This window comes from Stegostoma tigrinum, unplaced genomic scaffold (genome assembly GCF_030684315.1).
Source record: "Stegostoma tigrinum isolate sSteTig4 unplaced genomic scaffold, sSteTig4.hap1 scaffold_89, whole genome shotgun sequence".
In the NCBI taxonomy this organism is placed as follows: domain Eukaryota; kingdom Metazoa; phylum Chordata; class Chondrichthyes; order Orectolobiformes; family Stegostomatidae; genus Stegostoma; species Stegostoma tigrinum.
In genome coordinates this window covers 320,145-334,057 of record NW_026728814.1, presented here as the reverse complement: position 1 = coordinate 334,057, position 13,913 = coordinate 320,145, and the positions used below count along the sequence as shown (strand labels likewise).

The 13,913-nt window shown below is 40.3% G+C and overlaps 1 protein-coding gene across 2 annotated transcripts in view; it reads left to right on the top strand.

Moving 5' to 3' along the window:
- Nucleotides 1–13,913, top strand: part of LOC132209349 (ral guanine nucleotide dissociation stimulator-like 1) — a 56,519-nt gene that overhangs the window by 5,295 nt on the left and 37,311 nt on the right. Inside the window, exons 4-9 of one of the 2 annotated variants that reach the window (XM_059644474.1) lie at nucleotides 1,270–1,469; nucleotides 4,908–4,970; nucleotides 6,391–6,471; nucleotides 8,811–8,888; nucleotides 11,175–11,252; nucleotides 13,325–13,402. In XM_059644474.1, the coding sequence (XP_059500457.1) occupies nucleotides 1,270–1,469; nucleotides 4,908–4,970; nucleotides 6,391–6,471; nucleotides 8,811–8,888; nucleotides 11,175–11,252; nucleotides 13,325–13,402 (578 nt within the window). The remainder of the gene's footprint in view (nucleotides 1–1,269; nucleotides 1,470–4,907; nucleotides 4,971–6,390; nucleotides 6,472–8,810; nucleotides 8,889–11,174; nucleotides 11,253–13,324; nucleotides 13,403–13,913) is intronic. The other variant, XM_059644475.1, reaches the window with a different exon arrangement.

Genomic DNA, 13,913 nt, shown 5'->3' with positions numbered 1-13,913 from the left:
TTTCCTGTGAATACAGACGATTCATAATTCTGACAGAACCGGTCAGCTACTCTGGCAAAGTTGAGAGGTTCGCATTGGATTTCAAATTTCAAATCAGGCTCCTTCAAGAGTGCTCCAATTCCCTCCTTTGCTGACATGCTCCACCCTGACCCCTGCCCAATCCCAAAGGTATATTCATCTGCTGACATGAAGGAAACTGAATTTGATATAGGGGTGCTTGATGTGATTTGAACTATGAAGTTCTTTGTGAGAGTTCTTAATTTCTTTTGCACACTCCACAGTATCAAGTATGATAACCCTTCGGCAGCACATTGGAAGAGACCTTGCATGGCACGAGTTGTGGAACAAAAAAAAAACAGAGGTTTCCTTTTTCTTCAGTTTCTCCCTCCTTCTATTTTCCGCCAAGTCAGCAAACATTTTACACCTCTCTGCTTTCCTTCCAGTTATGTAAGCTTGCTTTCAAGAGTAATTAGATTCCTCAGAACAATATTGTTCAGAAATGTGAAGTCAGTGATATTGTTAGCAGAGAATTCAAACAGGATTGAAGCCAGACTGTCATGTTTCCTGTTGCTGGCTGTGGCCTCGAGCTGTAGACAGAAGTTGCTGCACATAATTCCACATTTTCTCTGTTGTGGAAACTTTCTGGCCCGTCTGATGACTGGATTAAAGTAGAAATTGAGAAATAGTGGGTAGTCAGCTGAAGGGATTTAATATTAAATGTTTATTTACTTAAAATGATGGTTTAATATTCTTGAGATCGACACAAAATAACTCCAAGGCTCAAATTTCTGTTTTGTATGAATCTAGCTGGCCATGTTTCTGTAATGTTTTGACTTTAACTTTGTGTTTTTTTTAATGGTTCAAGCAATACATGAAGTGACCAGCTGCTTTATCATTGGATTGAACATATTGTATCTCCTCATCAATGGTATTCCCCTCCAACCCTTCAATGCTCATATCTTTGCACTTCTAATTCCGGCCACTTTGATCTTGCCTGCATGCTTGATCTTCTTTATCCTGTCATTGGTGTGTTCAGCTACCCAGTTCTGGGACACTGTTCCAAAACATCTCCTCTTTGTCCTCAAAACCAATCTTTCTGACCAAGCTTTTGGTGACCTGCCCTAGTTTTAGCTTCATGAATCTTGGAGCGATTTTTAAATGATTATGTAAATGTGAAGCATTTTGAAATATTTCTACCATGTCAGAGATCTATACAAATAAACATTGTTCCTGCATCACATTTACTTTTTAAATTTGTATTCTCTGTAGGCATCAGGAGATGAGCTTCCATCCCATCTCGCTGTCGATACCTCCAACGTTCAAATTCTTCACTCTGAGACCTCAAAAAGACTTGTCGAAAATTTTGTAATCGCTCTCATGAACAAGGAGCGTTTCTACATCCGCACATTCTTTTCGACATACAAAGCATATACCACTGCTGAAAGTGTGTTGTACATCCTCCTGGACAAGTGAGCATAAATCTTATGAGCATCTCCTTTGTTTAATGGTAATGATAGAAAAGTATGTTCTGTCGAGTAATTTTTGTTATTAATCCTTCTGGCAATGAATCGCTGAAACTAGCCATATGGAAACAACTCTCAGTAAACTGAGAATCTCCATCCAACCCTCAGTTAGGGAGACTATTTTTTGTTCATTGAAGACACAAACTTACCTGCACCCCAATCCCTTGGACATTAAGCTCTGCAAATTTGGGCTTTAACTTTCATCCAGTTTCATCAGAAAAGTCCACATTTTTTAAAGTATTCTGGAGGATTTTATCCTCCACACAGATGGTTTTATCTTCCACCTTCTGCCTAAAAGGTCCGGATTCAAATTCTATCTCCTATGTCATGTGTCATAATAAGTTTGAATAACTTGATTAAAAGTAATTAGACTTGAAGTCCTTCATAAAGAGAGACTGCAGTGGGACTGATGAGCTTGTTTGTTTACAACAAGGCAAAGCAGTCCTTCAGTTCTCCTGTTTTGTGCCCCCATCGCCTTCCAATATCCCTGATCCCAAATGGTGGCACAAATCATGTTTAAGCACCCGGCTAGTGATTTGGGACAGAAGTGAATAAAACATACTCACAAAACATAATGCTGAGACAGCTGCCAATGTATTTTTGATTATTTTTTCGCAATAATGAAGCGATCGAGAACCAGTACAATACAACGATTAAAAAGTGTGGTGAATGTATTAGGACAATGTCTGGACCTTGGTATTAAAGATAAACAGTGACGTTGACTTCCTTCAATGCTTTTTATGTAGTTTGGAGCTTCCTACAACTATGTTTGGAATGTTTAAGTTTCTGCATGTAGTGAATGGAAAAATGTTATTTTAATTGAAAGAAGCCTATCAATTGTCTGTAATAACAAAGTGTGGAGCTGGATGAACACAGCAGGCTAAGCAGCATCTTAGGAGCACACACGCTGACATGTCAGGCCTAGACCCAGCTTTTGTGCTCCGAACATGCTGCTTGGCCTGCTGTGTTCATCCAGCTCCACACTTTGTAATCTCGGATTCTCCAGCATCTGCAGTTCCCATTATCTCTGATCAATTGTCTGTAAGTCTGTGTTGGGCATAACAATCAAAGTTTGGAAGCTGAGTTCAGGGTGAGGAACCTTCATTGCAAAACTGAAATGTTGGTCAAATGAATGTCTGCTTCCAACTGAAATATGCAGGAATACCGCAGTTCTGTAATAATGGGTGAAATGTTTTTCAAATGACATCAGTGATGGTTTCTCTTGTCACCTCAGTTTTCATACATTAGTTTTTTTGCATGTTGGGTGAGCATTGAACAGTTTATGTACTTCACAAATGGTGTTTTGGGGTAACTTATAAAAACTCAGTTCGGGGACAAAGCGATTCTCACCACTGCTGACCTGCAATTGATGTACCTCTGACATTAGAGGGATATCCCTGGGTAGGAAAAGTTTCCCAAATGTGCTATGGTTAAAAAATTGGAGAAAATCAGCAAATAACCAGAGATTATTAGATTTTTCTTCAAAGCAGTAAGCTAATGAGCAGGCTTTCATGAACCCAATAGGTTGCAGAAATCGATCCAGCTGGACCTTTCAAAAGGGAATTTGGGTTTCTCTTTTTGCCTGTTGCCAAAATATTCTCAATTCTTTGCCCAAGTAAATAAATGTTCCAGCAGAATAATTCCAACCAGAAGCTTCTGAGTTTTTAAAAAAAGATGACCCATACTTGCCGTAGAATTTGAAACATCACAGCTCACGCATGTGTCTCACGTTATCTCTCAGAGGTGAGATAGTGGACAACGATTCTTCGCAGGTTATTACTTTCTTATTTGCTTTTGTGTTAGGCCGGTGGTCATCTTAGATGATGGTATTCTTTTAAAGGTAAAGTGAAAATTTCGTAAAACCAAGGAATCTCAGCAAACTGTGGTTTGTTGAAATTTGAGGAGTTTGGTTCTCATTAAACTCTAAGGTAGCTGTGGTTAAGACAATCATCTGTTATATTTACTATCTCCTCCTTTCACAGTGTAACTGTTTATGACTTTGGCTGCTTAGATCTCTAACTTGTCCATTGTCTTTTGGTGAAAGTCTCCATCTGCAGGGAGATTCTTGGAGTTTTTAAAAAGTCAACAACAAAGTGGCTTCCATGCCATTCAAAAGTTCAAACCCATTTTACCAATTGGTCAGATTTTGTGTTTAAGATTAGTGTTTGAGCCAACCATTTTAATTCGGCTAAAAGATCATCATAATTCAACGGATGTTTATAGCATCCGTTCACCTTACAGGCACCCTACATTTCAAAATTTTCCTTTATCCATGGTGAAAGGGAGAAACAGTCTGACTAGTTGCTACAGTTATTTTGGTGTTCTGTAATTAGATCCAGGGAATTCATCCCTTTTTACGTGTGCTTTTATACGTGAGAATTAACTTGAGTTCAAAATGGTTAGGATCGTATAGTATGAGTATAATTTAAAAAATCTGTTCCTGCCCAAGTTTTCCAAGTGTTGACGACCAGCCCATGACTTCTGAAGGAATGAATTTATGACTGACAGATTTGGTGATGTGACAAAGATGCGCTAAAAAATTAACCTTAGAGGACTTCGGAATACTGCAGAGAAATATAGGTTTAGCAAGTAGTCAACGATATGACAAATAGAGTTGTACATGGGTAAATTTGAAGTCCATTTTGGCAGAAAGAATAGCAGTTTTGTTTTTATTGAGGGAGATTGCATTGCTCTGAGATAGAGTGGAATCTGGGTATCCTCGTGCATGAATCACAAAATGATCATGTACAGACACATTAAGTAATTTGGAAAGCAATTAAATGTTTTCATTTTATCATGAGGGAATTTAAGCACAAAATTAGGGATCACTGGTTATCCAATATCTTGAATGATTTTCTTTATATTAGTCAGTGTATTTCAAGGATGGAAGTAAATATATTAGACGCAGTTCAGAGCAGGTTTACCAGAATAACACCAAGACTAAGTGACTTGTCTTACAAGGAAAATTTGCACAGGCAAGGCTTGCATCAGTTGGTGTTTAGGGAAGGAAGAGGCAACGTGTTTGAAACAAAAAAAACCTGACGATTTGGACAGGGTAGACATGGAGACAATGTTTCCTCCTGTAGAAGAGACTAGAATGAAGGGCGAGTGTCTAAAGGGCAGTGGTTGTCAATTTAAAACAGTGATTTTTTAAAAAAACATTGAACCACATTGAATGCTTTACTCTTCTCTGTGGCAGGGGATGAGGCAGGTATGCTGTAAAGTGCCAAATTGGAGTTTCAATGCAAAGTATTAACAAACTTGGTAATCAAGGCTTCAAATGCCAAAATCCTGAACCTTCAGATGTTTTTCAGTGGCTGAATGCAAATTGTAGATTCAAGCTTGTTTAAAATCACTTAGTTTGTGCTGTCTGACCAATTGCAGATATGGAAGCTTTGGCACCTCAGAGGCAGAAGAGATTCCAGTTATCGATTCAGTGAGCACAAAGTAAGCTTTAGTCTAATGTGTGACTTAATTAAATTTCATCCAAAATACAACAATGTTAAAAAACCTGCTGGCACTTCCTGTAAGATCTGTGGAGGGCCTTCCTCCCACAGCAATGCAGCAAACACTAGACAGCAGCAGTCACATGAACAGAGTTGTTTGATTGTATCAAAAATCTACACAGATTTTGTTTGTTTAAAAAGAAAAGTTGTATCAACAGAAAAGATCCAAAAGTGTTCAGTGAAAAATTGCTCATCTATTCACTATTCAGATCTCCATTTGTCGCCAAACATTTAGATAGCTGAACTCTGAATTAAGGATACAACATGTTGAAGAATTGAGGTTCCTACCTCCTCCCCTCCCCTCAGTCTGCCTGTGCTGTCTTTCAAATCTCCTGTGAAGGTTTTGAAGAAAAACCTACTCCCAGTACATCTGGAGGGTGATCTATTTTATAAAAACTGTTGACCAAAGAATGAAATAGAGGCAGAGCTGCAATCTTTTCTTTGCTGTCATGAAGGTTGGTATTGCTGAGCTTACACAAAAGAGATTTGCAGGCCAATGTCCACTGTGGGAGTTGTGGAACTCTCTTATTTGCAAGACAGACAGGCACAAGTGGCTTTCAGCTGGTGACTTACTTCATGCCCAGTGAGTCATGAAACCAGCTACTTTGCCCACCGCTGACAATACAGTATAATGGTGCAGAAGAGAATTCAGCTTTCCTCATGAACTCCCCTTCACTTTACCAAGAATGTCATGTCTCAGGCCAAGGCCAGTTGACTTGGGAAATGCAGCCCTGTATGTCGAGACACTATCTGAAGTATTTCATCGGACAGTTGGTTGCCTTTCTATATTTGGGCCTGGAGCTCTTTGTTTAAGATATTATTCGACTTTGCAACAAATATAAAATGATGAAGAAATGGATCTGATACATCCGTCTCTCTCTCTCTCTCTCCTTCCCTCTCTCTCTCTCTCTCTCTCTCTCTCTCTCTTTCTTTACTGCCATACCCCAGTCTCACGGTCTTATCCTGCAAACTGCAGTCAAGGGCTTTGTGGAGACAAATCACCATATTCTGTAGTTGCGTCTAGACCTGTTGTTACAAAATTAGCTGTCAATGGCTCAAATTACGGACTCAATGTCTTTCAGGTGTATGACGATAATTTTATTGTGGATGTAGATGTTCGCTTAAATTTACTTGATAGCGCTTTTATGACCATTTGCAGAATACCTGACAGTGCAAACAACAAGGTAGATGGGAAACCATGCACTCTAAAATCTATCATGAAGGAATAAGTTTGAATACAACAAGCGGTTAAGGTTTTGCTTTATTCAGAGTACAAGGAATACAAAGGAAACTGCCGATGTGCGAACAATTACTGGCTGCAAGTGTTTGTTTAAAATGACATTTTTCACAACTAATTTCAGCAGCGGAAACAGTGATAACATTCCGAGCTGTGAGGAGCTTGCAAATCCAGTGCCTGCAGAGACAGTTACAGAGATCAGAAAGTAAGTATTGATCCAATGTGTGAGGAAATAATGCTTTAATCAGAATACAACTATGTGAAGGGCAGCTGCTGGAGGGCCACCATTTTCAGGAACATTATTTTGAGACTTTCTCCTGAAACTGAGCAGCATCTGTGGAGAGAAAGCAGAGTGGGCGCTTTGAGTTGAGGTTCCCCTGTTCAGAACTTTGCATCTCTGAAGAAGTGTCGCTTGGCTCAACTTGAACTCTGTTTTCTGTCTGCAGATGCTGCAAAACCTGTAGAGTTTCTCCAGAAACATCTGCTTTTCTTTCAGATTGTCTGCGTCCGTAGTTTGTTTTTTTTATATTAAAGAAACAGTTGGCTGTTGTTCTAATATTTGCTCTGTTCTTAGTGTTGTAAAAAGAAATTTTAGATGGAAGCTTGTGGTTCATGCTGCAGGCCTTCTGCTGGATCTGAAACCTGGAGGCCTTGGCCGATTCCAACGGTAACCAATACAGAGATTGCTGCCGGCGTTACTCACCAGTTGACAGTTTGGCTCAGTTTTGACAGCTGCTGGTCCAGAGAAAGGGATGGCAGATCAGCATCTTTCTCAGCCCAACTGTTAATGCTGATTGTCACTGAGGTTGTGTAGGTGGGCGCCATCAGGGAAATGAGGGAGGCAGTCCTTAGAAGTCAAGGAGAGTCCAGGTGTCAAAGAGAACTGGCCCATGTCACATAGCTTTGCAATGTATAGGTGGCAAACCCCCTCCCTGCCATTTTCCTAATCCTCCCGCCTCCCATTTAATTGCCAGTGAATGATTGGGCATGCATTACACACGATCTTTAATGGAATGTTTCTTTTCCAAACATTGGACTGTGCACTGCCGGTAAATATATTGAAAAATTTGACTCTCTAACTCTATTTCCAATGTTATTACATGCCCCACCTCCCCCCGTTGCCCAAAAAAGAAGACCGTGGTGTTTTGAAAACGTGTGAAAGTTGAAATTCCTTCTTTCTTGCAACTTCCCCAGCTTCTCTTCCAGACTCAACTCCTGTCACTTGCAAACCACCTTTTAATGCTTGGAGGTGAAAAACAAATCTCGATCTATTGTAGTTACATACATCAGAAATGTTGCCTGTTTAACAAACCCAGTTGATAAGCACTTGAAAACTTGGGAGAGCTTGTCATCTGAAGAGTGGTTGAGGGTTTTGGTTCTGTTCAGGATGCAGTTTAGAAGGATGGGAGGGAATGTCATTGAAACTTTCAGAATACTGAGAGACCTGGAAGGATTGCACATGGAATGGAGAAGATGTTTCCACTAGTAGGAGAGATTAGGACATGCCGGCGCAGTCGCACAGTGAAGAGACCAACCTTTAGAACTAAGGTAAGAAAGAATTTCTTCAGTCAGGGAGTTGCTCATCTGTGGAAAACATTGCAGAAAGCCATCGAGGCCAAGTCATTCGGTCTATTTAAGATATATAGAGAGAAGGGTTCTTGATTAATAAGAGGATCAAGGGTACCAGAAGAAGGCTGGCAATTGGGCTTGAGAAACATCACAGTCAGAATTGAATGGCAACGCAGACTCAGCAGGTCGAATGAGCTAATTCTGCCCCTATATCTCATAGTCTTATGGATCCACACTAAATACTTCAATGTTCGTTTTGTGAGTAAGCCATTTCTGGGTGCAAGTGCTTGTTTACAATGTCTTTAATTTTTGCCTTATATATTCAGGAAGGCAAATGCAATGTTGGCATTTATTTTGAATGTAAAAACAGGGCTGTATCTCTGAGGCTTTGTAAGGCTCTGGTCAGGTCGTACTTGGAGAGCTGCGTGCAGATTTGTGTCCTATATCTCAGGAAGGATGTACTGTCCCTGGAATGGGTTCAGAGGAGATTCACGACAGTTATCCCAGGAATGGAAAGCGAAACATATAGGGAACGTTTGAGGAATCCAGAACTATATTCATTGGAGTTTAGAAGGATGAGGGGTGATCTAATTGAAACTTTCAGAATACTGAATGGCCTGGACAGAGTGGATGTTGGGAAGATGCTTCCATTGATAGGAGAGACGAGGACCCGAGGGCACGGTCTTAGAATAAAGAGGAGACCTTTTCAATTGAAGATTTGGAGAAACCTCTTCAGCCAGAGAGTGTTGAATCTATGAAATTCACTGCCACAGAAGGCTGTGGAGGCCAGGACATTTAAAACTGAGACAGATAGGTTCCTGTTTATCAAGGGGATCAAGGGCTATGGGGAGAAAGCAGGAGAATGATGTTGAGGAACTTATCACCCATGACTGAATGGCAGAACAGATTCAATGGGCTGAATGGCCTAATTTCTGCTCCTATGTCTGATGGTCTTATGGTCTTAATGAATTGCAGGTCCAAAACCTTTGACAGCCCAAACTCTGAGAAAGATGAAGAACCAAGTTCACCAAAAGCGACTGCAGAAATCTCAAAGTAAGTTTCATCCTTCTGTGCTTCATTCATAATACATAATATGAAAAGAAATTGCTGTGAATATAGTAGCTCCTGAAAGATTATGTCACCATTCGAAATGATAAAAATCACATTAAAGAAACAGCTTTACTCCCTCTGCGGCCATTGCCAGTAATTAAATCAATGACACATTTCAGCCTTTGATCTATAGAAAACATTCAAAAATGTTCAGTGAAAATTTGATTGGCCCTCAACATCCAGACCTTGGTGGTCTAACTTGCAACAATGCTAAACTGCGAAACCTCCCACCTCCCGTCAAATGCACCAGCCTACGTAACTGGAGTGACCTACATATTTTCTCTGAAAATTTGGAAAGCAAACCATCTAGTGTAGTCATTCGTCTGGACTTTGACCAATTGGGGACTTGAAATACAGAGCATTTTGGGATTCAGTATTTATTTTCAATGTTTATAAGTCAGTTGTAGATGCAGATCCTTTCCTTAATTTGTGCTTCATGAGCACTTGCAGCTGCAGATATTTTGGCCGTACAGATTGTCGGGTGGGTGGGAATCAAAGTTTGCCAGGCATCTGTGTAACCATGAGGAAGCAAGGTTGATCGGAAATAATTTTGATGTGTTTTAATTCTGCTTCATTTGGAATGCAGCAGTGTGAAAAAGGAATGATGGAGAATCATTGATTTCAAATTTTTTGTTGCAATGTAAGGAATGCCACTCCAGACTATAGCAATCACATTAAAGTGGCTGCTGGACTGCCTCCCTGGAAAATTTATAACAGAGACATTTGCCTTAAATGATAGCATCACCATTGAAGCATCCAAAACACTGAGATGGGAAATTGTTTTCAGATCAATATTGAGGTTATATTTCTGGACAATGTGGCTCTGGTAAAAAAATATGAAAGAAATGGGTTAATCTCCTCTACCCCACCTCAGCACTTCTCTTTGTTCCTCTTTCCTGCTTCAGCTGCACCCTCCCTACAAACTTCCTCCAAGTTCATTGAAGTGTCCTCCAAACTTCCGTGACATTTGAATAAATATTCCTACAATTAAGAATGTGACCTGCTCCCCGTGTCCGAGCCTTGGTATTTCTCCCATACAATATTGCCATTGAATAGTTTGCGTTTTTAATTATCTAATCTGGCCATCTGCCATGTGCATCCATGAAGTCAGGCACTTTCCCAAGTCAGAGACCTGGAATTAATCCTGAGCTTATTTTGTCCAAATCTTTAACTAAACTCAGAACTATTAAAGGAGCAGGAAAGAAAAATGAATAAAATTAATTTTTCAGCAAAACAGCCACTGGTGACTAATCTGACATTAAGCTTCAGTGAATTTGAGCAATGACAAATTCCTACATCAGGGCTCCGAATCAAACTTTGAGTTACAAGCTGTGCTTGTGAGGGTTGAATTGTCAATAGTCTGTAAAGAGCTTGAGTTTCTTTGTCAGAGATGAGGAAGTTAAACTTAAATCGTCTCTTTTGGGATATTTATTGTCTGTCCCAGTGCAGAGGTTCTTTATTTGACATCTTTACATCTCATCTACCCACTGGCTCCCCCTCACAGCCAAAAATCCCAATGTTGATAAGAGTGCCAGAAATTAAAATTGTGATCACATGCACAATTAAAATGATTTATTTGGTGTTTTGTGACCATTTGCAGCTGTGAAAATGTTGACATGTCACACTGTGTAGTGGGTGGAATCCTAAGTTTGTCAGAAACTGAAAGAGTAATTGACAAGTAAATTTGATGTGACGTCAGATTAAACCTGTTGTACAGTATTTGGGATCTAATACTGTGAAAGGAAACTGTTGGGATTTGCTGTAAGATTATGTCAGGGTTGCTTCAGGAAGATACCCCAATTGGCAGTGCAGTGAGCACCAGTCCAGACAATAGCAATCACATGAAGCAACTGCTTGACTGCTTCTGCAATGTTTGGCTTATTTTGGGAGGTGAGATAATGTTGAATTAGCATAAGGCTTTCAAAGCTTTTCAGTGGTAGATTGAATTTTGCTTGTCTTTCAGTATTTAGTTCTTGCATAGCCCAGAAACAACTTTCAACAAGGGTGAAATACTGAAGAAATGGCTTTCTCTCCTTTTTGCCCTGCTCTGTCTCTTCCAAGCCCCACCCCAGCACTGCCTCAATATGAAGACCTGTGGGCATCCTGTGGAAGTCAAAACAATCCATCTCTCAAGACTGTGATTTTTTTGTGTTGAATTGGGTTGGATTTAATTCTGGACGAGTTTGCCTGTTCTAAATGACTTAATTTGTCCTCTTTGATCAATTGCAGTTTTGGAAATGTTGACAGTGCAAATGGTGAGGAAAATGGAAGTTGTGGTTCTTCAGGATCCAGCGAAATAATTGCTAAGTAAGTTTAACTGCATGCATGACAAAGTGAGTCATTATTCAGAATATGACAAAGCGGTAGGAAATAGCTGGGGAGCTAGCAGTTTGTGCAATGTTGTACAGCCATCAAATGGTAATAGCCCAGAGACAATGATTTGATAATGTTTGTACCAGCTCTCAAAGAGGGACTTGCCGATGTTCAGTCCTAAATCCCTTTACTGTGTAACACTGCGAAACATCTCCTTTCGAAAATTGTAGCTCACTTTTGAAGACCCCATTTGAAGCTGCATCCACCACACTATTAGGTCGAGCTTTCCAGTTCCTAAATAGGCTATTTAATAAAAAATCCTTGTCACCATTGGTTCTTCTTGCTGATCATCTTAAATCAGTGTCCTTTTCTTCTTAAGCCTTCTGTCACAAAGAACCGATTGTTCTTATCCATTCTAACCAAATCCCTCATGATTTTGAACACTTTTAAAACCACTTTTTAGTCTTCTCCAAGAGCAGCCGGAGCTTCTTCAGCCTCTCCACAGGATCTTTAATGGAATGTTTCTTTTCCAAACATTGGACTATGCAATGCAGGTAAACGTATTGAAAAACTTGACTCTCTAACTCTCTGCTTTCCAGTGTTATTACATGCCCCACCTCCCCCCATTGCCCAAAAATAAACAGACCGTGGTGTTCTGAAAACTTGTGTGAAAGGTGAAATTCCTTCTTCCTTGCAGCTTCCCCCCAGCTACTCTTCCAGACTCAGTCACAATCACTTGTATACCACCAGTTAAAACTTGGAGGGGGAAAACAAATCACGATCTATTGTAGTTATACACATCAGAAATGTTGCCTGTTTAACAAATCCAGTTGATAAGTACTTGAAAACTTGAGAGGGCTTCTCATTTGAAGAGTGGTTGAGGGTTTTGGTTCTGTACAGGATGGAGTTTAGAAGGATGGGTTGGAATTTCATTGAAACTTACAGCATACTGAGAGGCCTGGAAGGATTGCACGTGGAACGGAGAAGATGCTTCCACGAGTAGGAGAGATTAGGACATGCGGGCACAGTCGTGGAGTGAAGAGACCAACCATTAGAACTCAGGTCAGAAAGAATTTCTTCAGTCAAGGAGTGGCTAATCTGAGGAAAACATTGCAGAAAGCCGTGGAGGCCAAGTCATTAGGTCTATTTAAGATAGAGAGAGAGAAGCGTTCTTGATTAATAAGAGGATCAAGGTTTCGAGAAGAAGGCTGGAAATTGGGCTTGAGAAAGATCTCAGCCAGAATCAAATGGCAAAACAGACTCAGTAGGCCGAATGAGCTATTCCTGCCCCCAAAACTTATGGCCTTATGGATTCCACATGAAATTTTTCAATGTTCGTTTTGTAAGGAAGCCATTTCTGGGTGCAAGTGCTTGTTTACAATGTCTTTAATTTTTGCCTTATATAGTCAGGAAGGCAAATGTAATGTTGGCATTTATTTTGAAAGGACTTGAATGTAACAGCAGGGCTGTACCTCTGAGGCTTTATGAGGCTCTGGTCAGGCCATACTTGGAGTACTGTGTACAGACTTGGGCCCCGTATCTCAGGAAGTATGCACTGTACCTGGAACGGGTTCAGAGGAGGTTCATGAGAAAGGTCCAGGGAATGGAAAGCTTAAAATATGAGGAACGTTTGAGGACTGTGAGACTACACTCATTGGAGATTAGATGGATGAGGGGTATCTAATTGAAACTTTCAGAATACTGAATGGCCTGGACAGAGTGGATGTTGGGAAGATGCTTTCATTGGTAGGACAGACTAGGACCCAAGGGCCCACATTTAGAATAAAGAGGAGATCTTTTCAAATGGAGATTTGGAGAAACTTTTTCAGCCAGAGAGTGTTGAATCTGTGAAATTCACTGCCACAGAAGGCTGTGGGGGCCAGGTCATTGAGTACATTTAAAACTGAGACAGATTATCGAGGGGATTAAGGGTTATGGGGAGAAAGCAGGAGAATGGTGTTGAGGAACTTATCACACATGACTGAATGGCAGAACTGACTCAATGGGCCGAATGGCCTAATTTCTGCTCCAATGTCTGATGGTCTTATGGTCTTAATGAATTGCAGGTCCAAAACCTTTGACAGCCCAAACTCTGATAAAGTTGAAGAACCAAGTTCACCGAAAGCGACTGCAGAAATTTCAAAGTAAGTTTCATCCTTCTGTGCTTCATTCGTAATACATACCATGAAAAGAAATTGCTGTGAATATAGTAGCTCTTGAAAGATTATGTCGCCATTCGAGACGATAAAAATCACATTAAAGAAACAGCTTTATTCCCTCCGAGGCCATTGCCAGTAATTAAATCAATGACACATTTCAGCCTTTGATCTATAGAAAACATTCAAAAATGTTCAGTGAAAATTTGATTGGCCCTCAACATCCAGACCTTGGTGGTCTAACTTGCAACAATGCTAAACTGCGAAACCTCCCACCTCCCGTCAAATGCACCAGCCTACGTAACTGGAGTGACCGACATATTTTCTCTGAAAATTTGGAAAGCAAACCATCCAGTGTAGTCATTCATCTGGACTTTAACCGAATGAGGACTTGAAATACTGAGCATTTTGGGCTTCAAAATTTATTTTCAGTGTTTATAAATCAGTTGTAGATGCAAATCCTTTTCTTAATTTGTGCTTCATGAGCACTTGCAGCTGC